Genomic DNA, 27,031 nt, shown 5'->3' with positions numbered 1-27,031 from the left:
CCTCTCCTCCCATCCGGCGGTGACTGAGCTGCACTGAAATGTGCGCACACGCAGCCAATCTGCTGCCTCACGGAGGAGTGTTTGTACCGCAGGATAATCATCCAACAAAAATATATATAAAAAAAATAAACTGAATGGTATACCTCCCTGCAGGAATATCCTAGGGGTGACAGGCTATATAGTGGAGGTTAAAACTGACCATATGGCAATTTAATATGAAATGCATGAATGCATTCAGGTTTAAATCATGCTGTGCTATAGGCTGTTGTAGTTGTATTCACTTTGTTTGTGTTATATGCTATTCATAAAAACTTTTACTTTATTTAAATCTGAAATTAACAACTTTGAATGTCCAGGCTCAGTGTGAGTGCAATTGTGGTCAATCAATATAAGCAACTGTTTAAATGAATGTCAAGCTGTTGTTAGAGGTTTTCCTTTTTTTGTCAATACTTTAATCGCTATTAATAATAATAGTTATTATATATACATATTATATATAAATGTGTATTTTTATATGCATTTATACATATATTTATGTCTTTGATATTTTTGTAGCCCTTCTCATTAAATTGAAATCATATTTGAGATCATATGCCCCTTAATTCAAAAAATATTTATTTAACATATATGTATATATATTCTGATTTGATATTATGTATATATGTTTGTATGTCAGCCTCCGTAGAGTGAGCCTGCTCCTGATGTAAATATAAAGTATTAAGTTATAAAGGGATTATTCTAGGGTAAAGAAAACAATTCATACAATTTAGATGAAACACACTAGTGAAAACATCACCAGGAATATGTTATACTCAATTTTCTGCCAATAGATCCATTTCACCAAATCTTACACACTGAACCTTTAAGAAGATGTAAAAAAAAATATCTGGAATAAATATTAACATTTAACCATTTCACTAAGATGATAGCCTATAAGTAAATGTATTGTTCTGCACTTGTGATTATCTGTGTTGATGTGAAATGCATCGCACCTTTTGGATAACTTTTGCCCCCTCACCACTCCCTGCCCGAGTGGGCTGCAGGGATGACAGTGTGTGTGTGGGTGTGTTTGTGTTATGTGTGTGTTTGTGGAGTGTGTGCTCGTGTATGTGTGTGAGTTGACAGGTAGAAAGCAGCCGTCTCTCGGTGAGTTGCGGGCAATGCGGTGAACAGATTTTAGTAAATATTCAGACATGGTGGATCACTCCAGCAGCCAGATGAACCATGTCCACTAAACTTCGCTGCAGACTTGGAGCTCAGTGGTGAACGTGGGCGAAGATACCGCAGGAACAAACGGGAAATTCAACTGTCAGCTGGCCGGGAAAGCCGATCACACCACCCGGCTTCCGGGGATTCAGGGGCCGCATCGGTTGACGGCAGACGTCGGTCGGCAGCTCGGGGGGAAGAGGGCGAGCAGCCACATCATCGCCGACATCTGCCTCTCGGTTTCTGCCACTTTCCGAGATGTCAAGGAAGCTTCAGAGGACAGAAGTCTGCGCCGACTGCAGTGCGCCAGGTAGGGGGGAGGAAAACAAATCCAAATAGACCACTGTACTGGAACAATGCGCCGAGTGGGCGACGCGCTGGGACAACGGGGCCGAGGCTGCTGTCACTGTCAGCGGCTCCGCAGAGTAGGAAAGAGGCCAGGGCTTCCAGGCGTCGCTTAGGCCCAAAATAAACAGTGAAATATAGGCGTTATCACAGCGGGAAACATAGCGAAGGTTCCCCCACTGTGCTGCAGAAATCTCCCGTGTATCTGACTCAGACCACACGCAAGGGGAACCGGGTTGTTTGCTGCAGTGGAAGCTGTGATTGTCAGATTTATGTCGCCGCTTGGAGAGACGTTTGTTTTGATTTTCATGATAGACTTCTTCATGGGTTAGCTTAGGCTGGCTAACGAGCTGGCGTTGTTGACCAGCTGAATGGTGAACCTTTGTTAAACGCGTTTTTTCACAATCAATGAATTTAACACACACTTTCATTCTAATTCAAAACCACCGTGTTATCGCCAGCGCGCGACTGCGGGGTTCTGAGTTTGTGTAGCTGGCTAACGCTGCTAGCTTAGCTACGGCGTTAGCTCTTGTGGCTAACTTTTGCTCCAACGCCAAGTTGCTGCTAACCAGTCAACCAGCAGCCAGTCGTTTCAACATCAGTGTCTGACCACTCGCGTACATATCACATTTAAAAACCTTAAAGTGGCTCATTAAGCGGGTCTTTGTTTAACTAAATTTGTAACAATATGATTTGGAAGTGTTGTCACTAACGCTGAAGGAATTAACAGAAGCAAATTTATTTGAAAGGCTTCACTGAGTGGCATATTTAACCACATTCAACAAGAAGTCGAGTAAAATAAATATGGCTGAAGTTAACCTGTCACACAATAGTTATCCATGTGCTTCTGTTTGACATGGGGACGACGTTACAATATTTAGAGGTTCGGTTTCCATCTATACCCCATCTGTTGTTTTTTTATTTGTAATGTGATGTAAGGAGAGCTGCATATGTAGCCTCACATGCCCTCATGTTCAGTTACTCCTCCTGTGTGAGTGCGTGTATGTGTGTTGTGTTCTTTGCATTCATTCATGTGTACATGCATTTCAACAGTTGCTCCCTTCACAGCTGCTCCACTTTCTAGCAGTGTGTGTGCATGTGATTCAGGGTGTGTGATTCAGTGTGTGCCATGTTAAACTCTGTAAGCTTCAGGGCCCTAATGTTCAAATATAGTTTTCAGTTTCTTGCTGGCTACAAAGACTGGTTTTATGACCTGAACCCCAATCCCTACTTCTATTAAACATGTAGCTTCTCACTGTAGCAGCATCTTTATTTATTTCCTATCGCCCCCCTGTTGCTTTTCATAATCTGACCAGCACCAATTTCATTGATTTCCTTAGCAACTTACAGATAATCACTATGTTCTATCCCTGGATAATCAAGTCTATCCATTTACACGGGTTTCCTCAGACAAAATCACTGGCTGTGATCGAGTTTGTCCATGCAACTGTTACTTGCTGTATATTTCTTCTCTACATGTAGCCCCTCCTTTTGACAACATGCACACACACGCAGTGCGTTGTACAAAATGCTGACCTAGCCACCGGTGACAGGCCACCTCCCTACGACCAGGTTTGTGTCATACTGGGGGGATAACTTTGTGGCACGGCTACAAAAGACAACTGATACTTCCAGTCCAAGCCAAGCTTCTGGAAGTGTTAATGTCATGCCATGGCAATATGCAGGGTTTATAGCAACAATGAATCATGCTGTCATGATGGTGAGCTCTTTTATTGGACACAGATGCAATTGTGGAAGAAACGGGGGCTCTTTTGTAAGTGTTTTGACCTATTTGATGGTGGCATTGAATCTATGTATCATCTTGTGTGGGAAGTCAATGCTGTCTCTGTTGTGAACAGTGTTCAGTTGATTATTGTTTGACACTTATGAATAAATGTATGAATTGTAATCAATCTTGAGGTGTCGTAGACCAGCATGTGGACCTACATGTTGCATATGGCCATTAAAATGGTGTGAATCAACCTCTTATAAATCTAAATGTAGACACTTAACTTGCTATGTATTTCAGCAGGAGCTTCTCCGGATTTGAAAGTTATCCTTTACCATCACTATTCATTATAATACATGTTTTTATGCAGGCCTTAGTAACGGTAACAGGAACAAATGTCAATGCTGTATTGCCAACTTTAGGCTAAATTATGTCATGCTGCAGATTTGGCCAATGCACTACTGCCAATAGTATATCCAGGTCTAATAGCTTAATTGTGTAGCCTCATATTGATCCCGCCAGCCAAGCAGATAGCATAGCCTGTGGGAGTTTTTATATTTATTACACAGATTAAGGAATTAAATTGCTGCAGTCTGGCCTAAATGACTACAGGCTAGTGTTTTGAACTAGGCTATAGCTCTTAAAAAAACACTTTTCAATCTGCTGGTACTTTTGTCGTGCTGGCAAAATTACTTGCAGCATGTCAGTTCATCTGATGATGGACCATTTTAGCTCCAATAATATCTTAAGCCCTGACAGTTTTATCCCAGTTTATCTACTAATGTAGATAGTAGATGTGTGTGTGTTGTGTGTTTTCATGCATGAATCAAGTGCATGTAAGTGTGCATATATTTGTTATGATTTCCGCAGACTGTGTTAGCTGTGAGCTGCTCATCACATCAGGGTCCTGAGGGCATAAATATGACCCAGACTTTATGACTCGTCTGCCAGTGTCAGCAGACTTGACAACAGCCTTAGTGTCTCCCCCTCCAACCCTCGTCTCATTGTCACACATATTTTCCTCTTGAAAATATGACTCATGTTGTGTGTGCACATGCAGGAGAACACATATTTTAGGGATCTTTACTTTATCAGAAATTTAAATGTCTTGAATTTTATTTACCTTAAAATTACCGCCAACTCTTGCTTTAATATTTAGTAAAACTTTGACTTGTGTTGCCTTGACTGTAACCTTCAGAACTGTTCACTGCGCATTTATCTGAATTTTTGAACAATGCTAAGGTGATTTGTTTTAAATTATTCCTATAGGATCAATTGAGCTCAGCTGAGACAGGTATTTGATATGTATCTTGAATCTTCAAAAGGTTGCTAAAACAACTCCCATTATGTTAATCTCAATGCGGTTGTGTTAACAAATCGTTTTCCAATCCATGTACCTCGCTGAATTTGAAAGATTTATAAATCTGATTGGAGTACTACTACTCAGTGCTACTCATCTTAATGGCTCTTGATCTGAGTGTACAAGCATCGTACATATTTCATTAAACATTTTCTACTGCACAGAGCACATGTTTGACTTATACTTGAAGGAAGCCTGGACATGTTATTAAACTTTAGATGGAGTATATGTCTCTCTGACGAAAATGGCACCAGAGTAAACTGTAACTTGCACATTAGACTGCTAGGATATTGCAGGAGTTCTTATTTGAAAAAGAGGAGTTTTACATGCATCCTTTATTAGTTAATGTTAATGTTGCGTTGAATCACGTAAGATTCGTTGATATGCTGAACAGGCTAACCAGCACAAACTGCCTGTTTATAAATCCTGTGTAACATCCCTCTGTTCGTCTTTCTGTCAGACCCCGGCTGGACCAGTATCAACCGAGGGGTCCTGATCTGTGATGAATGCTGTTCAGTTCACCGCAGCTTAGGGCGTCATATCTCCATAGTCAAGCACCTGAGGCACAGCGGATGGCCTCCAGCACTACTGCAGGTAAGGCTGAGAAATGGAGGTGATGGAAAATAACATAGGAACAGGGAAGGACTTGAATAAAAGTAAAGCAAATGCAGTACCTGAGACCCAGAATAATGACACAGAATGTGAGAACTGCTACAGAAAGAGGATGCTACTCCACAGTTTTTATTGCTACTTATTTTTTATCAATTCTGGCTCCAGACATTTTCATATTTCTTCTAGGTTTTTGATAATCCTCAGAACAAGGAGTTCAGAATTCAACTGCAAAGTGGCCTTACTCAACAATATTCTTTTGATGTTGTCAGGGTAGTTATTTTAATGTACGTGTTGTTCCACCAATGATTTACAACTGTGTGTGTATGTGTGCGTGCTTTTGCGTGTATGTGATTCAGATGGTTCAGACCTTGGCCAGTAATGGGGCCAACTCCATATGGGAACACAGTCTCCTGGACCCTGCTCAGGTGCAGAGTGGTCGAAGGAAACCAAACCCCCAGGACAAAGTCCAGTAAGTATACTCACCACAGGGTAGAATTACACAAAACAGCACTTCCACACTCCACTCTTCTCCTCTGTCACCTTTGCTGGAGGAAATGATCTGTGCTGCGCAGGAAGATTACATAATCTTTCTGAACATAATTGGTGTTTTCGCTAGTGAAGCATAATAGCGCCCATTTTTTCCCTAATGTTTTCCACACTGTTTTTTTGTAGTCATGGATTACTTTAGTAGTTTATCATGATCTGCTCTCATAGTAATGTTATATAATTACATACAGCATATGTTTTGCCAGCATGGTGTTTTTTTAGTTTAGATTTAGCTATGGGAAGGTCATGAGATAAAAGATTGGACCTGCAGGGTAATGAAGTGAGGTTAACGACTGTATAAATGTATTGTATTGCATACTTTACGTTTATTATTTCGTAGAAGAAGCCAGACCTGTCAATTCTGGTTCATTCTGGAGATAATTATCAAGTAAAATGTTGACACTCGTGATTTGATGAGAATGTGCAGTCTTGCTGCGTTTTAGTCCTTTTCTCAAGACATGTATTTGTTTATTAATAAGAGAGTTGTTTCTTCATTTTAGTTTTTCACCTAGCACAAAGAATCAGAAAGAGAATAAAGGATAAATCAAAGATGTAACTACTTTAAAGTAAAAAATGCTAATCAATTGTTCGAAAACAGATTTAAATTCATCATTAGAAATTACAATAAAGTGGCACTGTCTAAAGTCTCTGAAAGCCCAAACTATTTCCCCTACTTTGTATCAGCTTTCACATCTCACAGGGACCTGTGCTAGCAAACATTGTGTGTACATCTTTATACATTCACGATGCTGAAGGGCATTTTGAAAATGAAGAAAATGTAATGCATGCATTAAAACATAACTTATTGGGTACATTAACAGAAATTGTAGTATTGTATTTTATGATTAAATAGAGCTGTTTTTCTTTTGAGGCGTGGATTTGTGCTAACCATCTTACCTCCTCCTGTGCAGTCCCACTAAGTCAGAGTTCATTAGAGCCAAATACCAGATGCTGGCCTTTGTACACAAGCTGCCCTGCCGCGATGATGATGGCGTCACCACCAAGGACCTCAGTAAGGTAAGGGCTTGGTATTTCACACCTCAGGGTCAATGCATTATGAGTTCAGGTTAATTAGTCCAGAAAGACATAGCTGTGCTGTAGAACAGCATGTGTAAGCACAAAGGATGTTACTTTTAGAGGGAGACCTCATACATATATATGCATACTCGTCTGTGTGTGTGTGTGCGTGCACTGCACATGCACACTCAGTGATAACACCCTCTGGCAGGAAGTGATCTGAATTTCACAGCAGGACATAATGATCTCTAATGCTGTGGAGCTCCACTGAACTAATGAGGGGATTCTGCCTGTTTCTGTCTCGCCATGATGTTAAATCTTTCCCACATCTCTTTCTTCTCTCTCTCTTACCTAAATGCCTCTCCTCCTTGTCTCTTTTAGCAACTCCACTCCAGTGTGAGAACGGGCAGTTTAGAGACATGTCTTCGGCTCCTGTCCCTCGGGGCTCAGGCCAACTTCTTCCACCCGGTCAGGACCAAATATGCTTGCATGCTCACTCCATCTAACACTTAGGCAGTCCGTTCAGTTATTCTCCTCATGCCCTGCCTCCTGTCCTGACTCTCTGTGTGTGTACCTGACCCTCTAGGAAAAAGGCACTACCCCACTCCATGTAGCAGCCAAGGCAGGCCAGATCTTGCAGGCTGAGCTCTTAGTGGTGTATGGTGCAGACCCTGGAGCACCCGACATAAACGGACGTACGCCTATGGACTATGCAAGGTACAAGACAGTGTAAACACACTTCAAGAATAACAGTTAGCATTTAAATGGAATTTAATTTCAAACCAACTGTGTGAAATTGGGTAAGAGCTCAATTAGGTTCAAATCAAAAAAGAAAAAAAGAATCTGTTTTTGTGTGTTTTAGGCAGGCTGGTCACATAGAGTTAGCAGAGCGGCTTGTGGAGTGTCAGTATGAGCTGACAGACAGGCTAGCCTTCTACCTGTGTGGACGGCGTCCAGGTAACTCTAAGCACCAGTTCACATGCAGCTCACATGCCCTAAAGCATAACAGTTAATCTCTCCTCTCCTCTCCTCAGATCACAAGAACGGCCATTATATCATTCCTCAAATGGCAGACAGGTATGGACCATGGCATTATACATTACTCTTCAAATGACTATGATGACTAACTGGGACTGTCCCCCTCCAAACGGAGCCACGAGCGTTGGGAGTAGAATATATTCCCCTAGGAATTTGGACAACAGTCACTATGTCATCAGCATCCAAGCAATGTCATTATAGTGACAAACAATTTGAACGTTATTATATCAATAACCATTCTATAATAGAGACACATTAGCGTTGGTCCTGTCCATAGAAACCTTTGCCCCACAGTGAAAAAGTTATAACTTGAGTGGGGAAGGTTTCTTTCAAACTTCATATTCCAGACATGGTGTAATGAATGTTACTCGTTACTGTTTACAGGCGTTTTGAAATTGTGTATAGCGATTTTCCTGAAATGTTTGTCGGCGATTCAATGACATTTTAATGGTCTGCTGGATTTAACTATTATATTCAACTTGATTTAAAAAAAAAAAAAATACTCATGGTTAGTTTGGAAGATTTCATACTTTTGTGAAGATTTGACCTGCAGTGGTCGCCATCTTGATTTGCTTTGTCCCTTTGTGAAGCATTTGGAAGTCTCTGCCTTCCCCTTAATTTTTATTGAGGTCCTGAAATACGGTTGAAGGGGTGGTTGAAGGGCTAGATGGCAACTACCCCTACATCACATACAGAAATGCGACAAAAATACCCCTTCACGTCCACAGACCAAACAAAGGGGAAGGGCTAAGCTGTAGGGCTAAGGGGTAAATTGGGACAGGGCCTTTTTATACTTGCGTCTGCCTGGCATGGGGTAATTGATAATGATGCAGTTTAGTGTTCTGACCAGAGGGTGGCATCATAGTTTATGTAACTCCATCCCAAAAAAGGAGTTGGATCACTTAGGTTCTTGCCATCAATATCAAAGATGTTTGTTGTAAATGCCGATCTGAGCTATTACATGTACCCTTGATGATTTAGGTACTGGAGGTTGTGCTTGGTTTATTAATCCTAATATACAGGTTTTATTTGAGAGGTGTAGAAGTGCACCGTCAGCCCACAATAAATCAAATTCAGGGCCACTTGGCTTAGTTTCTACGCTACTAGAGCAAACCTCAGGTCTTTCTCTCTTGCTCTCTTTCTTTAAACAAATGTAGCCTGAATAGGATAACAAATACAATCCGTCAAATTTTACACATAAATATTGTGCTATGATTTATTAAACACAATTAATGTGTCATCACAAACCAGACATTTTTTCACATCATCACAATAATCAAACAGTGCCCTGTGCATCTCTGTCAGGAATACATATTAAGTGTCTGATTACAAAAGTAAACAAGCTAAGTAATCTGTCCATACTTACAAACAACAAATAGCAGTGTCCATGGTTCTGCGAGGTCTGTGCGGGTCAGACGTGTGTACATGTATCTGTGTGTGTGTATTTGTTTTTGTTACCTCTTTAGGACCTATTCCAGCATAAACTCTGATTTTCAGGACCAGTAGACCTCATGGGGACCAAAGCCTGGTCCTAATGAGGCATAAACATACTTTCTTAAGTCCATGTTAAAGTTAGGGGTAAGATGGGAATTTTGCTTATGTTAAGGTTAGAGCTAAATTAGCCATGGGGCTAAGGTTAGGGTTATAATTTTGGTTAGGCGGTTCATAATAAATGGAAGTCATTTCACACAAAGGACAGCTGCGCAAACTTAAGGTGTGTGTGGTTCAGTTATTACTCATGTTGTGGGGTCCTAAATCTGTTTACACGGTCACATTATGAAGAAGGCATGTTTTAATGTTAGGTTTAGGTTTATGTAAGGGTTAGTGTTAGTCAAGTAGTAACTATGGATAAAGTAATGGCATTTTAACACTTGGTTTCTGCCCTCCAAATGAACTAATAGCGATGAGTCATGATTTTTTGTGCGTATGTAAACACTTCAAACAAACTCAGATGAGTATGGTTCGCTTTGTGAACATAAAGGGCTCCAGGTTTGCTTCGTGTTTTGCTATTGTATAGAAGTGAACCTGAACTGAGATGCCTCGATGCAGTGACAGAACAAAATCAATTCAAGATTTATGCTACATTCATTTTGTTGCAGCTTCCCACAGCTGCATTATTATTTCTGACGCTGCTACAGCATCAGAACAGACGTACTTAATAAATCAAGTTGTCTTTAGTGAGTGTCACAGTCTCCTGTTCCCTTCCTCCTCACTCTCCCGCTGACCTGCACTCACTTTACACTTTAACAATAAACATTATCAATAATCAGAAGTTATGACACATACAGTCGAGGTTAAACTTGCCATACATAGTAGAGAAACGCACAGCGCATGATCCGGGTTCTTGATCCGACTTCATCGATTGATAAAAAAATACATGTGATTGTCTGTTTTTGTGAAGAGGAATACAAACACGCACACGCAAACACACACTCAGATAGAGTGAGTGATTATAAAGGGCAGAGGAGGAGAATCACGGATTCAACAGCGCTGAGTGCATAACTAAATCACTATTGACGAGTGGGGGGCACTTTCTAACTACAAAGGTAGTTCAGATTTATCAGAATGATTGTTTTAATTGATGAAAAAGCAGTCATGTGCAATAACAGAAAATTGGGGAAGTGATGCATTGAGATGCATAGTGATCAAATCATCGACAGGTGAATTATAATCGAGTCGTGAGGCTAGCGAAGATTCACACCTCTAGTAGGTATATTATAATCTTTATGTCTAAACAGGCTTTTTCTATCCCTGTGGGCTAATTTGACCAAATACTACATGAATGTGGATAAGACAAGTCCGGCAGCAGCCATCTTGTTCCAAGTGAAAACGACCCATAATCCAAAGCAATAAAGACCTGTGTAACTGTGAACAAGGTATTATGTGAACTGAGAGAAGACTGAGGCCCATTCAGAGCAAAAGTGGGCCAGACGGAGAACTGTGTCCTCCTTCAAATTAATAGTCAATGTTATCGCAAAAAGAACAGGGTCCCTTTTATTTTGGTCCACTGTAAGAGGATGCCGTTTGGGTCATTTAAAGATTACCATATGTGAAAACCCCCTAAGTCTTCAGGAAATCAAAGTATGTATGCATAAACATTTATATTCTCGGCTTCTGAGCCGGGTCATGACATAAAGAAACCAAATATCGTTGTTACATATGCAAAGATATCTGCTACCTGCGATTGCCCTGAAATCCGTTGGTCACTGATACCATTGTTCAACAGATCAAGCCTTAACCAGGCACACCTCAAAGTGTATTATTACATATGTGGATCTTCTTCTGAGCTGCCATCTAACTCCACTTGCATCTGGTCTGGTGAATGGTTCCTCTTGAAAATAACAATTAAAGCTGTTTTGATGTGGCTTCTATGCCCCTCTTTCTGTCTGTTTCTTTCTTTTCTCACTCGTTTTCTGTTCTCTCCATTTCGCTGTGCTTGGTGGAGCCAGAGCTCGTCCTAAGTGCCCGACACAGAGGTATCTTTACTCTCCTTGTTCCTTTTGTGTCCCAGAAATCTGTCCTTCATTGCTGTCCCCACCACCCCTCTGCTACCCCATCTTTTGTAGAGTTCCCTGTTGTTTCATTGAACAATGTCTTACTCAGCTGCGTGTTGCATTATCATGAGAAAACAAAGTTGCAGTTAGTTCTGAGGGAAAAGAACCTCCTGCAGTTACAAGGTGTTGCTGCGCTCAGGAGAATCACAGCAGCCACTTCCATATATTCATTAACATATTCATATATACTCAGTGAGTATTTCCTCGAAAAGGTCTAGTCTACATTAAAAAAATATCTAATAATGCACTAAAACTTTTGACAGGTATCTTTTATATCTGTGGAATAGATGTACAGCAGCATCTTGTAAGAAAAAAGAAGATTCGGACTAACAATCATTTGCTGATAATTTACAATTTGAATGATCTAACTACTAAAAGCACAAATGCACCCTGTCCTTTGGAATCCACAGATGGTTATTCTTAGGTTAATGTAGCACTTACAGCTATAATAAGACCTTTTGATCAGACACCCTTCCACCCTCAATGTACCCCCCCTATCCCGTCCCCCCTTTCTAGCAAAACACCCTTCCCAGTCCTTATGTCTTGCTCCTTTTTCCCATTTCCACATTTACCTCCCTATCTCTTTGCTCCACAATATACTTCTGTTACCTCACTGACCCTCATCCTCTGTGTTTCTTTTAGCCTGGACCTGTCAGAACTGGCCAAGGCTGCCAAGAAGAAGCTCCAAGCGGTGAGTTGGGTCAAAGTGTGATATTAAAATCTTGGCTTGTTTAATATTTACAGTACAATTCTACTGACAGGTGTGAGGTCAAATTCAGACAATAGATTAAGCCATTTGGTGTAACAGCCAAAATTACCATTATAATCTCCGTCCCCTCTAGAGCAGGGGTCTTCAACATTTTTCAGGTCAAGGACCCCAAAACTGGGGGAGAGATGGAGCAGGGACCCCATAATGTATATATTGTATAAAATTGTGTTTTATATTAAACTCGGCCCAGTGCCATATATAAACATAGCTAGCCTGTTATTGTGGATTCAATACTAAGCTATTCAAATACTACACGGGTTTACATATTCATGTTTTTAATTTAAACATGTGCACGGTACAGGGTGGCCATGCCACTGCCATTTATAAACATACATCTTGCATACAACACTGAGTTATTAAAGTAATTCACAGATTCGTGTTTTTATTTTAAACAAACATGTAGAAAAGACAGTGAATCCTCAAGCAATCTGTGGATAGCACACATACTCCCACATTAGTGAGATGTCGGACCCTGATGGGTAGCACACAACTTATATAACCTTGGACGGATGGAGGTTGTCAGGCAGAGGGTCATATCAGCCTCACAATGTGTTTCGATGCAAGTTAATGTGTATTTAAACACATTTAAATTTGTGGGAAAATAATTGGTTAGAAAATAAATCAAAAATTATAAAAAATATCCTGTTTAATCCACCAGACATTTCGCGACCCCCCCTGCAGTACCTCCGCGGACCCCCTGTTGAAGACCTCCGCTCTAGAGCCATCTGTGTCACCCCACAGAGTGCTCATAATAAAAACCAAGCCCTTATGGCTAGTTTTTACAATTTAATATGGAAACTTTTATTTTACAGAATAAACAATGCACTGAAGATGTGGATTTATGTTTACATTTTACTTGGTTTTATTAAATTTTTTTAATTCCTAAATTTGGAATCAACATCAACCGCCAAATATCCATATTGGTCTGGCTCCATTTATAAAGTCTGTTCTTTACAAATGCATACATGTTGATATATCTGGGGTAAATTTGCTTGCATGTGACAGCTCAATAATCGGCTGTTTGAAGAGCTAGCGATGGATGTCTACGATGAGGTGGATCGCAGAGAAAATGATGCAGGTAAGCCTCATCCCTTACATCCTTACTCTTTTTTTCTTTTACCCATGTTTGGAAACCGAAAGCTAAAAGGAATATGAAACACCTCCACAAGATTTTGTTGACATGATCTTTTAGAGAAAAGGGGAGAAATTGGAGAAATCAGATGTTGAGAGTACGGGGAGCAAAAAAAAGTGAGTGAGGAGAAAAAGAAAATAACTGTTGAAGAGGAAGGAAAAATGGAGTGAGTGAGTGAGTGAGGGAGGAGGAGAGTCGCTGTGAGGAAGTGCCTCAGAAATTCTTGAGTCTTTCTCCTCCTCTGCTTTTCCTTGCTCTTTCTCCTTTTCTTCTTTACCGTTTCTTCAGCAGCAGTCAAATTGTGCTTTCTGACAGAAGCACTTCAGGTAAGTGGCAAGGAAACATACACTCAGCTGCACACTGTGGGAGGTTCTCAGAGCAGTGCATTATAGGGGCTGCAATCCACTTTTATACGCTACTGATTTTTTTTTCTCTTACTGTACTTGTTTATGTCTCTATATGTATGTGTGGGTGGATGGATTGAATCTTTGACTGCCCATTTTCCAGCCAAAACGACCATGTGGCTTAAAGACACACACACACACTTATTTTTTGCTTCATATTTGTGTTTCCAGTGTGGCTTACGACCCAGAACCACAGCACTCTGGTAACAGAACGCAGCGCAGTGCCCTTCCTACCAGTCAATCCTGAATACTCTGCCACACGCAACCAGGTAAACATGCACACACTCATACACATCAGTATTGGCTGTTCCACACATACATAGGAAAATGCAGTTGTTTGTGACCTGACAACGATGACAAACTGAGAGAAAGTAGAGAAGAATGTGAAAAAACTTTCAAACATTGACAAAAAAAATTGAGCCTCATGATATCTTAAGTCTATCAGTCTGTGTCCATCTGTTTGCGGGGAGAAGCCAAGAATGAGTGTGAAATTGACAAGGGATAGTCTTCAGCTGTGAGCAAGGAGGAAAGATCCATCTGTGTTTCTCTCTGTCTGCTGTATCCCTCGCTCCCCATGTGAGAGAGAGAAATCCCATATGTCCTCTCACAAAGTCCCTCATTGGTATGGCTTAGTCGTGTAAACATTTTAAACACCAACTGAAAAACACCCACATCGCCACGTTTGCTCAGCCATGATTGTGTGGTCCACAGTGGTGGAGTCCATTTATGGTGGGAGTCACATTTAGGGTTGAACTTTTTACCTTCTCTTGTCTTCTGAAGTGGTGTGTTATAGTAAGCACATGGTTTTGTGTAGGGATTCCAGTCTTGTGTCAGTACAGTCAATGGAAACTGACCTTTTCATTCTTATACATGCATGCCAGCACGCCAGTGTGCTTGCACAGTTTATCTTTCTATTTCTCTGTGTGTGTATGTGTGTGTTGCCAGCGCTCAGTATGACTGTGTTTTTCCACATGGTAGCTGACCACAGCAGTCACGCAGGCGGTGAAGCACTGACTGTGGGCTGGATGGTTTTTGCATACGGCACAACTCTAGACAGAACTTGAAGAAAATAAGACTAACCTCCTTTCAGAAGCTCATGCCAACTTGTGCATGTGTTTACATAATAATCCACGTCGTTAAGTCCTGACTCATTCCTCTCTCAGGGCCGTCAGAAGCTGGCTCGGTTCAATGCTCGGGAGTTTGCCACTCTCATCATCGATATCCTGAGCGACGCTAAAAGGAGACAGCAGGGAAAAGGACTCAGCAGCCCTACAGGTCAGTGGTGCATTTCAGTACAGCATTGGAGCACTGTAAAGCATATTCCATTTTTTAGATGTTCTAGATTATAGTTGCAAGCTGCAACAGGAAGAACGAACCAGTCCAGCAATTTAGTAAAGAAGAGAAATAGGAATTATTGTTTTTGGGATCCATTCATGATATCTAAGATGGCGCCTCCCTAGTGGCCGCCTGTTGCAGCAGATCCCACTCACTCTGAGCACATTTCTCTCTAACTTCGTCCTATTTCGTTTTTTATTTCTATTTCTATATCTTTATATTCCTTCACCCAAGTACTGCATGCTACTTATGTGATGTCATCTGCTGCTGTAAAATTGCAAATTTACCCACTGCGGGAATAATACAGGACTTTTTATTAGTAACTCCCAATGAGAGAGATTAAAAGGAAGAGAGGGACTGATATTTTATTTATTCAAATAACTGTAATAAATGAAAACCTTCTCTTTGCCAGACCCACTGGACCTGGGTATTGATGATGACCAGCATGACTATGACAGCGTAGCATCTGATGAAGACACAGACAGTGAGCTAACCACCCAGAACAACAACAACACACACCGCAGCAACCGAGCAAAGGTACAGTACTTACCTACTACATCAACTATAGCTTTAACAATATGTATAATAAAAACCTACTAATACACAACTCTACAAATGCTGACACACAATCACTTTTACCCAACAATTTCTGCTCCTTTCACATAGTGTCTAGTTTATAGCAAGCAAAGCCTTTCCTTGTCCTCCTATTTAAAACTGCTTGTCCCAGCATGCTTTGCGGGGAGTGGCCACAGTCAGGGCTGCCACATATCTCCTGAGTGACATCATCAGCTATTCTGGGTCACTGTCAGAGAGGCATTGTTCATACAGAGAGACTGTGTGTGTTTTGAAGGGGGGATGGAGAAAAAGAGGAGAAATGGTGCAGAAGTGGTAGAAACAATGTAAACAACAACTCAACCAGTAACTATCTCCTTTTCCTGTGCACCTATTTAGCTCAGATTTCAAAATACTGACAGAGGCTCCACTGCCAAATCCTCACTTGAAATATGTGCATGCATTATTTCTCATGGGGTTGGCAATAAATGTCATTGTATTTATGTATTAAGTGGGGGCATGAGAGTATAATATACATGGATTGGGTTGGAGGTGGATTACATTTAAACAAAGATCTCTGAAAAATAGTAGATGAGAGATGTTTAAGTGGTTCAGTTTTAGGGAGTGGTATAGGACTGCGTCTGTGCATTCCGTGCTCCAGGGTCACAGGAAGTGGGGGTGGATGGTGTAGTGAGAGTAGAACTAAGGCTCTACTGTCTTCACATGTGTGATCAGCTGTAGTACTCCTCTGCAGGCCACCCCCTTGCTCTCACACAGTAGTAAGCTATGTTTTAACTAACTAAAAGATCATTGATTCATACTGTACATTATCCTCCTTTCACACCAGTATAAGAACTTCAAACATATAATGTAGCGAATGAGTGAAATTAATCGCGAAGATATTTGGCTTGAAATAACTTGGTTACTTTGCTCACTTTGTATCTCACTTTCTCTGTGTGTCCCTTCCATCCATCCATCCAGAGTATGGACTCGTCAGACTTGTCAGACGGTCCAATCACCTTGCAGGAGTACCTTGAGGTGAAGAAAGCCCTGGCCTCCTCAGAAGCCAAGGTGCAGCAGCTCATGAAAGTCAACAACAACCTGAGCGAGGAGCTGCGGCGGCTTCAAAAGGAGGTAGGGAGCACGGAGAGTGGATGAGAGGATAGACGGGGATCAATCAGGCAAAAAAAAAAGAGGCAGAGGGTGAAATTGTCCAAAACTTCACCCAATGTTGAGAAATGCAGCAGGAGAGACTCTTGGTACATCTTTCATTCAAAAAAATTCTCAAAGGAAAAGAGAGATGACATGACAGGTTGCATGAATTGTTTCTTCGAAAGCTTGGACTAGAGAAGATTCGTAGATTACAGGGCTGTATTGAAAATATACAAGACAAAGTGTCAAAGAGAGGTCGGCAAAGGGACATTGAACAAGTGACTCGAACAGAACGAAGGGCAGGGTGACGGGGAAACAAGTTAATAGTTTAATATCTCTTCAAGCTGATATATTTATCCTGACAGGGTGTCAATTTCCAACAGTCAGTCTCATGCGGAGCTAGGCTGCTACAAAATGCCTGTACTCATTTTAGTTGTCATCTTTGATTCAGTTGTGTTAGGGCAGTCATGGGTGCTTCATGTTGGATTATGGTGAGTCATCATCATTAGCTTAATGTATTCGTCGGTGGCTGCTAGTGTTGGCTCACGTGACCCATGATTCATTCACATATTCAGTTTTTTTCCTTGTGAGAGAACTTTGTGTTGAGAGACTTGAGACAAACACGCATGTGTGCAAGCAAAGACAAAGCAAATAACAAATAATATTGTCAAAAGAGAAGGTAGTGAAGATAATGTCAGTGCCCATCATAATCCACATTATTCCTCACTGACCCCTCTGAAGCAAACCATTTATATACACAGGTATGTAGCCTCCTTCCACCGCTTCCCCATGACCTAATCCATGCCTCGCCATGTAACTTACTGAAACGTCTTAATCCTACATTACACCCCCCCCCGTCCTTGAAATGAGTTAAAATGTGAAGCCCTATAACAGCTTTTTACTGTACATGCGAGTTTGGATGCTTGTTTTTGACCATTGAGTTGTTACCGCCCCTCCCCTCCCTTCAACCTCCCCATGTTCCTCCCTTCATCCCTCCTTCCATCCTCTCCTGTAGATCACACGGATGCAGACAGAGAACAGTGCCCTGCGGGGTGGCCAGCAGGCTGGGGGGGCAGCCGGCCATGGGGTAGGAGGCCATGGTGGAGGGGGAGGAGGCCACTGGCAAGGGGGTGTAATGCGAGGAGGAATAAGTGGAGGGGGTCTTGGTGGGTTTGGGCACGGAGCGGACACCCCGGGGCTCTCTGTGCCCTCCTCCGGGGCTCCCCACTCCAATCCCCACCGGAGAGACCGCCAGGCCTTCTCTATGTACGAGCCAGGGGCGGCCCCCGGCCCCAAGGTCCATGGCCCCCCAGCCCTGGACTCCCTGGCAGCCCGCCTGCAGCCCCTCAACACACCCAGCGTAAGTTAGAACTCCCCCGGCCCCTTCTACTTCCCACCCTCTATTTGGTGGCCCTGATTGACTGACTCTTTTTGGCCAGACTGATGGGTGACAGTCCAATCCTATCTCTCTATTTCCCGTTCAGCTCTCTTTCTACCCGCATCTCAGTTCCCGGTCCTTCTCTTTGAAAGGTCCAGTTGTGCACGATCCTCTTTTAAATGTGAACGTGTAACACTGGTTTGTCTTAAAGACAAAGAGACATCAATCTTGGCTTTTAATGGCATAAAGGAAGAAGTTAGGAAGTGCACAAGTGTGACCTAAAGGAGAAAGACGGACGAAAAGGTGTTCGTCTTGACTGTTTGGTTGCCTAGCAACCCCTGTGATGCTCTGACCTCTAGCCTGCTTTGCACCCTTTGACCTTGACATTTTTAACACTTTTTGACCTTCAAGTAATTCTCCTGCTGCTGTAGAGCTGCTCAATCTGGAGATGCACACAAATACACACACCCAAAGAGGGGGGTGGAGATGGGGAAACAAGTATCTCCAAACAATTGTTTATATCCTTGTAAAGGTCAATTTATCCTTTTTTATTGAATCAACCTTGTATTGTTAGTCATAATTTATTCGGCAGCGTGATGTACACTTCCCTAGAAATGTCACTACATGTTGTGGTGAAGCAGACCAGACTGTGATTGGTCTGCTTGGTCTCGTCCATGTCCCTCAGTAACAAGCACTCAGTTCAATAGTTTAACTCATCATCTCTTCCAATGTCCTTTTTCTGCATTTCAGTTTTAGCAAAACTCTGCTCAATATATATTAACTCCTATTCCAACCACAATCCAATCAAACCCCCTTCAGGACTGGCACTATACTAACATCAATCCTGAGAAATCCGATCAAAAGAGTGCATGTGTGAAAGCACCCGAATGTGTATTGAGATCTGTATGCATGCGATCAAAATGTGTTTTTATAAAGTGCAGGGAAGTGATATTTGACCAGAAATCATTTTAATGCAAGGAGTTGAGAACAGGCGTATTTAAGGCTCACTACTTGTGATCGGATCTCTCAGCATGCATGTCTGCAATCTTAGGCCACATGCATCCATCTACATTTTAACCAGGCTTAAAATGTCTAGTATAAGAGACATCTAGGGATCTGTCAGAGAGTTTATTAGCATTTCATCTGCAGCAGATATTTAGGTAGCTGCAACTAACAATCACTGATCATCAGAACCCCTCAATGGACAAAACGTCAGTGTCCAGCTCACTGTGTCTTTACACCAAGATTTACCTGTTTGTTTGTTTTCTTTCTGTCTGTCTGTGTCTTCACCTATCTGTCCTTTGCTCACTGCAGTGCAGCCGTGCATCCTCTGGATGTAAGCATTTTGTCTGTCATTCCATTGTTTGTCATTTCGTCTTCGAAATGTTGGATTCTCCCCCTGTGCACCACTTCTGCTTATTATGCATTATAATACTGGAGATCAACATTAGTTTGTAGTATTTTTAGTAGTCTATTTTAGATGCTCTGTGTGATGTGTTGCTCTTCAACACTGTTTAGTTTAGCTGTGTGACCTTTGAATTTCAGCCCTAGATAACTGTAGAGTCATTTATTCTTTATAGGACGATGGGTGAGCTGCTGAGTTGATCTGGTGCTGCTCTCACTGACTCCTTCATATTGTGCTTCGACAGTTTATAAAAACATCTCCCCTCTCTTTTTCTTTCCTTTTTCATCATCTATTTTGTTTCTGCAAATCTTTAATGTCTCATCTCATCACGGTCCGTCCATCTCTTTTTCTCTCCATCCTTGTCTGCTCCTCTCTTCTCAGGTAAGGAAGGGTAGCACAGGGGGTCCAGTGTCGTATGGAGGCCATCATCTGTCTGGATCTACAGAGATGGGCAGATACATGGTTTGTTCTAGCTGTTTTTATAGATGGATTTTTGTGTTCTTTTGATCGTGCTCTCGGTCCCCTCAGGAAATTGAGATTACATGTTATCATAATCAGTCCCTGAGAAATATTGCAAGGGCCTGGAATATGGATTATATACATTTCAATCAGTGAATCCCTCATGTCGTGTGAGAAAATTCAAGACTAAAGATGATATTCGGATTCAAATTTAAACATTCCTGCATAATTAGCTTTTCCAGAGAAGCATCCTCAACTAACAGAAAAACTGCAGATTTTTATTTTTAATCTGAAGCTTAAATTCTGAAAAATGCTTGCACCTGTGTAGGACGTCTGATCTCTTGAACTCTGAGGGGTTGAACAACACAGGCAGTTTGGTGCAGCGCTTGATAAATGTAATGATGGAACATCATCTTTGCTTTGTCTTTCTCCCCCAGAAGCACGGCAGTGGCACTGACAGTGACTATGACAACACACAAACATATGACCTCTCGCTAAGGTCAGATTCACGGCAAGTCACTGTACACACAAGGATGAGTGTTATGTTGTCTTTATATGTAGTTCTTATGACTGTCAGCTCTTTGTTAAAGCCCAGTTCAGGCTACACTAAAGTTGTCAGATCGTTGTGCTGTTCATAGAGCATGACTTGCTGTCTTGTGATCTGGAGTCTTGCAGTCATTGTGCTTTCATATACCACTGACTGCCGACAGAGGGTCACACACTACATGATCTTTTGCAATGAGAAAACTCCGACTTGTACATCTGTTCTCGAAACTACGGTTGATCACGAAAACACACAAAAGAGACACAGCAAGTCCTATGATCTACCTGCTCTCTGTGTCATCTTGCTACAAAATAAGTGAATTATTATTACTATTATTTTCAGTATGGGCCGCAGCAGTGAGGAAGAGGGTCGTGGGGACTCTGAGGAAGGTGGGGGCGGTGAGACGTGGGAGCCGGACTCCACCCTGCCTTGTACAGAGGACGTCATACTGAAGACTGAGCAGGTGACCAAGAACATCCAGGAGCTGCTCAGGGCCGCCCAGGAGTTCAAACATGACAGGTAAGTGACAGACACACACTCAAGAGATGGGGGAAAAGAGTCAAGGATCAGATTTTGTCTGTTGTAAAATGAATAGTACTTCTCATTACGTCCCTGCTGACAAGTGCAACCTGAACCTCCTGACTGAATAACAAATTGAATTACAGGAAAATCTCACACCACCCCTTCTTTTTTCAATTAGAATTTTTTTGCCCTGAGCCCAACAGCAACTTACAGATGGAGATAGGAATGCATTCTCTCTTTCTGCAGAATAATGGAGGATTACTGAAGGAATACTATGTCACCAACTTTTTAATGCGCTTGACCTGCCAAAGTACACAATGAAGACTACAAACACAACACTGTGAAGTTTTCAACTCCTTTTGAGTGTTTCTGATTATCACATTTGCTTCAGACATGCTCTGTACTCCAGAGATCAGCATTTTTTCTGTGGGAGATGTGTGTGAACGCGAATGTCAGAGCTGCTTCACCCCTCACTAGAATCCTGGGGATTATGTGTTGTTGTTGTGAAAGCGTGTCAGCAGAGAACCCCTGCTGCATTCTGCATATCTGCATATGGCTATACTGTATGTTTAACCACCATGGTTACTAAATTATTTGCACAAAACTATATATTGTTTACATACCTTGTATTTTAAGATGACTTCCTGAACAACCATTGAATTCAGGACAACTCACATAAAAACTAGAGTGGAAGAGCACATACCTCGGCCAAGGAATGTTACATTGCTCTGATACCTGCTCTTCACCTTTTTATTTGGATCTGCACCATATTACACACACTCATTAATATCACTCTCCTAAACATGCGTGTTTTTTCATTAGGACTCATTAATTATTCTTTGAGAAATCAACAAAAATGTTGAAAATTTGGGCACTGTTAAAGACAACGAAGAAAAAATCCTGGATCTGCACCTTGATCTGGATCTGCAACAAAATTGTAATGTGTTCTTTCCTGACCAATCTCCTCCTTTCTCAAATTTATGTGGTAAACCATCCAATACACTTTGCACAACAGACAGACAGACAGGCAAACAAACAAGTTCATGCTCCATCCTACTGCTAAATTATATCCTGTTCTGTACTTGTATTATAACTATATATATATATATACTGTTTTGTCCTCTCAAATGAATATAAAGCATCCTTGGGTCCCGTGAAAGGCGCTTTATAAATATAAGCCATTATTATTATTATTATTACTAGTAAAAACAGAACTACCTTGGCGGACGTAAAATACTGACCCTACTTAAAAGGAAAAACACACCAGGGTTAGTTTTAATTGAACTAAACAAGTTCTTTGTGAAATTGTGTTGCCTCGATCTTTGAGTTAAATAATGAATCTCTCTCCTCCTCAGCTTTGTTCCATGTTCTGAGAAGATCCACTCTGCTGTCACTGAGATGGCCTCACTCTTCCCAAAAGTAAGTTCTTGCTACTTTCTCCCTTTGTGTCTATTTTTCTCCTTCTTTGTCTGGGTGCTGCTCCCTGTATCTTCGTCCGTCTGGTTTCATCATCCGCTGTTGAGTTCAGTCTTGATTCCCTTTATGTCTCAACAGCGTCCAGCGTTGGATGCAGTCCACGGCTCCCTCCGGCTGTTGGCTTCCAGTGCCTCGCGGTTGCAGGTGGAGTGCCGCAAGGCGGTGCCCTCGGAGCCTGGGGCCCCCGCAGTGGACTACCAGCTCCTCACTCAGCAGGTCATCCAGTGCGCCTATGACATCGCCAAGGCCGCCAAGCAACTGGTCACCATCACCACTCGTGAGAAGAAACAGTGACCCAACAAATGCATGGATGGATAGATTGAGAGGGAAGAGGAAGAAAGAACAGATCAATGCATGAGGGGGCCGAGAGGGAACGGAAGGGCTTCTAGGAGAGTGATGAAGATGCATTATGTGATCACACTAAATATGGGAGGAAGGGAGTGACCGAGAGAGTGATGGCCACGACGCGGAATGGAAAAGAAGAGAGAAGTTTGGAAAATGCATGGGAAAGGAATCGGATGGAGGCGCTCATGGTTAAGTAGAGACACGAGGACTGAAAAAGGAGAAATTCCACAAGTGTGGAAGTGAAAGCCGGGGAAGACGAGCGGGGGGAACCGACATGGGAGCTAGAGCGTGGAGCAACAGTTGGAATCAGATGTGTATAATAAACTGTTTAACTGCGATGAGCATATGTGAAATACATAGGTGGGGATGTACAGAGAACCGGATCCTGAGGTGGTAACCGCTTTATTTATTCTCACCTGTCAGTTGTCATCCCTCCCTCCCCGATCGTGCTGGAGAGGGAGAGGGAGTGTAAGCTGCGAGAGAGAGAGAGAGGTCCACAGACCAACCACCGCAGACCGTGATGTACCCCAAACAACTGCCGTCCCTCCGTCCTGTGTGGGTCAGGAAGTTCCTCCTCTGCTTTCCTCTCCCACCTGCTCCCTTGATGCTCTCTCTCTCTCTCTCTCTCTCTCTCTCGCTCTCTTTCTCTCTCTCTCTCTGGCCAATGAAAACACAAGGCCCCTCTTGTCTCCTATCCCGTCCCATACAGGGAGCTCATCCTGTATGGGACGGCCCTAAGGCCCCCTAGCATCCATCTAACATAACCCTGATCCACACCCCAGATACTTTTCACTGGGTTAACTTTAACAGGGGGTTCTTGCTCTCCTCCGACCTGTCCCCCCGTCTCTCTCTACATTGTCGGTGGTACACAGCGTGATCTGGCATGTTTGAATTTCTTTCCTCTCTCCTCTTTTTCTTTGTTTTCTTTGCAGATTGGTTTGGTCTGCACCTCTGAGGACAAACCTTACTGACTTACAAAAGCAAAACACTTACACTGGAATAATTGTGATTTATTATTGTTTATCATGCCAATTGTTTTTTCTTGTTTTTGTATTGATATTTTTACTGACTTGTCTTGATTTAGCTGTTTATGTATGTTTTATTTCATTGTCTCAATATGATTCTCATTTACTGAAATAGGGAGACAGGTGGGGAGTAATGTGCTCAACCTCTTACTGGGATCTAAACCAACATGCACACGTAAAGAAAAGAAGGAAAAACCTGTGAAATGGTCCTCAACATTTCTCTCGCGCTCTGCTTTTGGGTGACGGTTGAGGTATTTTTCTTCATGTCGTAATTTGTCCTGTGGCCAAGGGGTAGAAATGTTGCCAAAGGGGAGTTTGATTTTGGGGAGATAAGTTTTAGATTTTCTGTCAGATTGAAAACCCCTTGGTGCATTATGACAAGATCTGGATCAAAATGCTCTTTTGGTGTTTACTCTTTTATTTGCCTCTTCTAATAGTGGAATCATCTCAGAATCTCATACTAATTTTATTTCATGCCAAGCAGGATGATACAAATCAAGTGCACCATTTGGTCCAGCCTGTGTACGAGGATGAATCCTCCTGTGTTGGTTTTGAAGCCGATGGTTACTGACGAGGCCGGTCGTGCTTCCTGGGTGCTTGTTTTGCACAGCATACATTATTTACATGAATGATGACAAACGTTGAGTCAAACGTTTGTTGACATGCTTGTTGGAGATACCGGTATGTTGCAGTCAAAGCTTGGGTTGGTAATCCTGGAAAGGCTAGCAGCATGCTACATTTGGGAAGCGATCCATTTCACCCCCTTCCATCGGCCCTCTCATCAAAGCGCACACTGTGACAACTGCTAGAAGACAACTTTTTGCTAACTTCTAGCTGTAGCCTCTGCTTCAGCGGTGCATGTCTCCGCTGCTAAAGACTCATGCACAGGCAGGATGCACGCAGGGAGCCAGGTTGGTTAGTAACAGACAGGTACGCCAGCCAATCATATTGTAATACGAGAGCCGTAAGACTCCGGCTTTTTGCTCTTCTTTTTTTCAAACAACTATTTATTGATGGCTTTCGGGATGTGAAGAGGATTTCAACAAACAAAGATAAAAGGTCTTTTAGAAAAAAATGACCAACCCTACCTTGAAGCTTTAGGTCGACCTGTGGAAAGCACCGGATCGAGTCAGTTGGAGAAAAATGTGCTCATTTGAAGTCAATTTGTGAAACCTCAGAGTGCTCTTGATTTACTTTGCCATGTGTTACTTTCACTGTGGCGAGCACAAACAAGCCCACAGCCACTGTAGTCCGCTTGGTTCTGTGTCGCGGCCTGCTGACTCGGGCCTCAGAAGTTTGAACTTCTAGCTCACCGTCTCTCATGGGAGACAGCATTGGGAACAAAGTAGTGTTTTTTTGTTTGCTTTTCAAAGATAGCGCACTTAACCTATTGTAGGTTAAAACCTTGTTCTGTGCCGATGTGGTCTAAGGTTTCAGATGGGATCTTGTTGAAATTCACCTTTTACCTTTCTCCAATGATTGTGCAGCTCTATTCTCAAAGTGTCTGCAGCTCTCAGAGTTGGTTCTTGCATTGGTTCTGAAGCGACGACGTCGTCCTTCAAACAGCATTTACCGCTCATCTCAATGTTAAATTTTTTCCTCATGTCGCTGCCTTTTAGCAAGAAGCAATTAAACCCCATCTTGTCCCCAACACTTTGAGAAACTGATGCCAGACCGCCTTCAGCACTTCTCTGTCCACTTAATTCATATTCAGTCTTTCACTTTTCCTCCCCTGATCATCACTTGGGGCGTCTGCCTGTCGGTGTCTCGTCTCTGCAGGACAAAGTTTGAAAGTTTTCTCTGTTCCCTGTCAAAACAAATCATGTTTGGAAGACTCTTGAAATGTATCATTGTTTGATATTGAATGCCTTTGCACATCATCATCATCATCATCTCTTTTTATGACTGGCTGAGTTACAGTGATGTTTTACTGACTGCTGAAACTACAGAAATACTTGCACACACACAAACACACATCGGAGCCGGCAGAAAAGCTTGTCCCCTCAATCATGATTGCCCAAGTTTTAGAGTAGAGCCATATATATGAACGTATATTTTCATGCTATATTTTATATTAAGCTATATGTTAGGATTATGTTTGTGAGATATTTATGTCTATTTGTAGGCTCAAGTGATCTTCAGGCCAAATCTCCACTGTCTCTTCCTCCGCTCTTAACTCTTGACACACCGAATGTACGTCATCGATACTTGTGGGTGTGGTTATCCTGAGGAACCCCTCCCCCCCTCATGTGTCAGCAAATACTGATCCTATTACAATCCACAGGAAATGAGAGCACATGTTTGATTCAGGTGTGGTCTCAGTTGCACTATTTTCAAACACCAGCTGGATGAAGTAGGATCTACATGATGTACCTCTCTTCCAAAGGTTTTTATTTCAGGTACATGAGGTGCAGGATGCAGCGGTGTGGTGTGGGAGGGGGCAGATAGAGCGGCCTGAAGCGCACTATAGCTTAGCACTACAGTCATCTCAAAACAAGGGGGAGAGGGTCAAAAAACGCACACAGCCTCAGCCTCCCTGATATGTATGGACACTACGTTGGGTGCCTCCAGTGTGAATGTTAATGCTTATTTGTCCAACATCAAACACACACCCTCACACACTTCTCAGTTGGACCAAGCCTTCCTACAAGTACAAACATTACGTTTGCAGCCAGTGAATTCTAGACACACATACACACTTCTGATACTCTGCCATTGGCAGTGCACCGTGGCCCGCACTGTCGATGTCCCCATGTTTCTTCACAGCGCTACACTTTGGGAGATGGGTGACGGGAGAGTTATCTTTTGAAAGAAGACATTAAAACTGTATAAAGTAGAGAAAACTGACTTAAAAAGGTCAATCGTAATGGAAACTCATAAGCTGTACATTTGTAATAAAATTTAAAAAACAAGTACATTGTCCTGGTTGTGTCTGCAGTTTGTTCCGTGTGCATTTACATCTGCGTGTGAGTTTCAGTGAAGACTTGAAGGCCCGAGCTATAAACAAACTACATAATTTAAACCAATCAAATTGCATATTGGCCTCATAGGGTTTACCTCTTACCAGAAGGTCTGCAGTTCAATGCCAGTTTTCCCCATTCTGCATGCTGAAGTTTCCTTGGGCAA

At 42.2% G+C, this 27,031-nt stretch overlaps 1 protein-coding gene across 3 annotated transcripts; it reads left to right on the top strand.

Annotated features, from left to right (window-relative positions):
* Positions 1 to 1,084: 1,084 nt before the first annotated feature.
* git1 (G protein-coupled receptor kinase interacting ArfGAP 1) lies at positions 1,085 to 26,820 on the top strand. Of its 3 annotated transcripts, none has more exons than XM_053422529.1 (21): positions 1,085 to 1,516; positions 5,101 to 5,234; positions 5,609 to 5,721; positions 6,710 to 6,815; positions 7,197 to 7,283; positions 7,402 to 7,532; positions 7,678 to 7,772; positions 7,850 to 7,892; positions 11,303 to 11,329; positions 12,050 to 12,098; positions 13,182 to 13,254; positions 13,884 to 13,981; positions 14,876 to 14,987; positions 15,460 to 15,584; positions 16,581 to 16,733; positions 17,767 to 18,111; positions 19,916 to 19,996; positions 20,431 to 20,492; positions 20,880 to 21,056; positions 22,415 to 22,478; positions 22,614 to 26,820. In XM_053422529.1, exons 1-21 carry the CDS (start codon positions 1,465 to 1,467, stop codon positions 22,827 to 22,829), a joined length of 2,343 nt encoding a protein of 780 aa, XP_053278504.1. In that variant the 5' UTR covers positions 1,085 to 1,464; the 3' UTR covers positions 22,830 to 26,820. The 3 variants fall into 3 exon arrangements, with proteins under 3 accessions (XP_053278504.1, XP_053278502.1, XP_053278505.1); XM_053422527.1 differs by having other exon boundaries at positions 20,431 to 20,504; XM_053422530.1 differs by lacking the exon at positions 11,303 to 11,329 and having other exon boundaries at positions 1,086 to 1,516; positions 20,431 to 20,504.
* Positions 26,821 to 27,031: the final 211 nt, after the last annotated feature.

This window comes from Pleuronectes platessa, chromosome 5, assembly GCF_947347685.1.
Source record: "Pleuronectes platessa chromosome 5, fPlePla1.1, whole genome shotgun sequence".
NCBI classification, from domain to species: Eukaryota; Metazoa; Chordata; class Actinopteri; order Pleuronectiformes; family Pleuronectidae; genus Pleuronectes; species Pleuronectes platessa.
This window is presented reverse-complemented; position numbering and strand designations above follow the sequence as displayed.

What these genes read in the sequence shown, in the direction of transcription:
- git1 (XM_053422527.1), top strand. Translation starts at nt 1,465, where the DNA reads ATGTCAAGGAAGCTTCAGAGGACAGAAGTCTGCGCCGACTGCAGTGCG. An exon ending in AACCCCCAGGACAAAGTCCA is followed by an intron (nt 5,722 to 6,709) that starts GTAAGTATACTC and finishes CCTCCTGTGCAG; the next exon opens with TCCCACTAAGTCAGAGTTCA. An exon ending in CAGGAGTTCAAACATGACAG is followed by an intron (nt 21,057 to 22,414) that starts GTAAGTGACAGA and finishes TCTCCTCCTCAG; the next exon opens with CTTTGTTCCATGTTCTGAGA.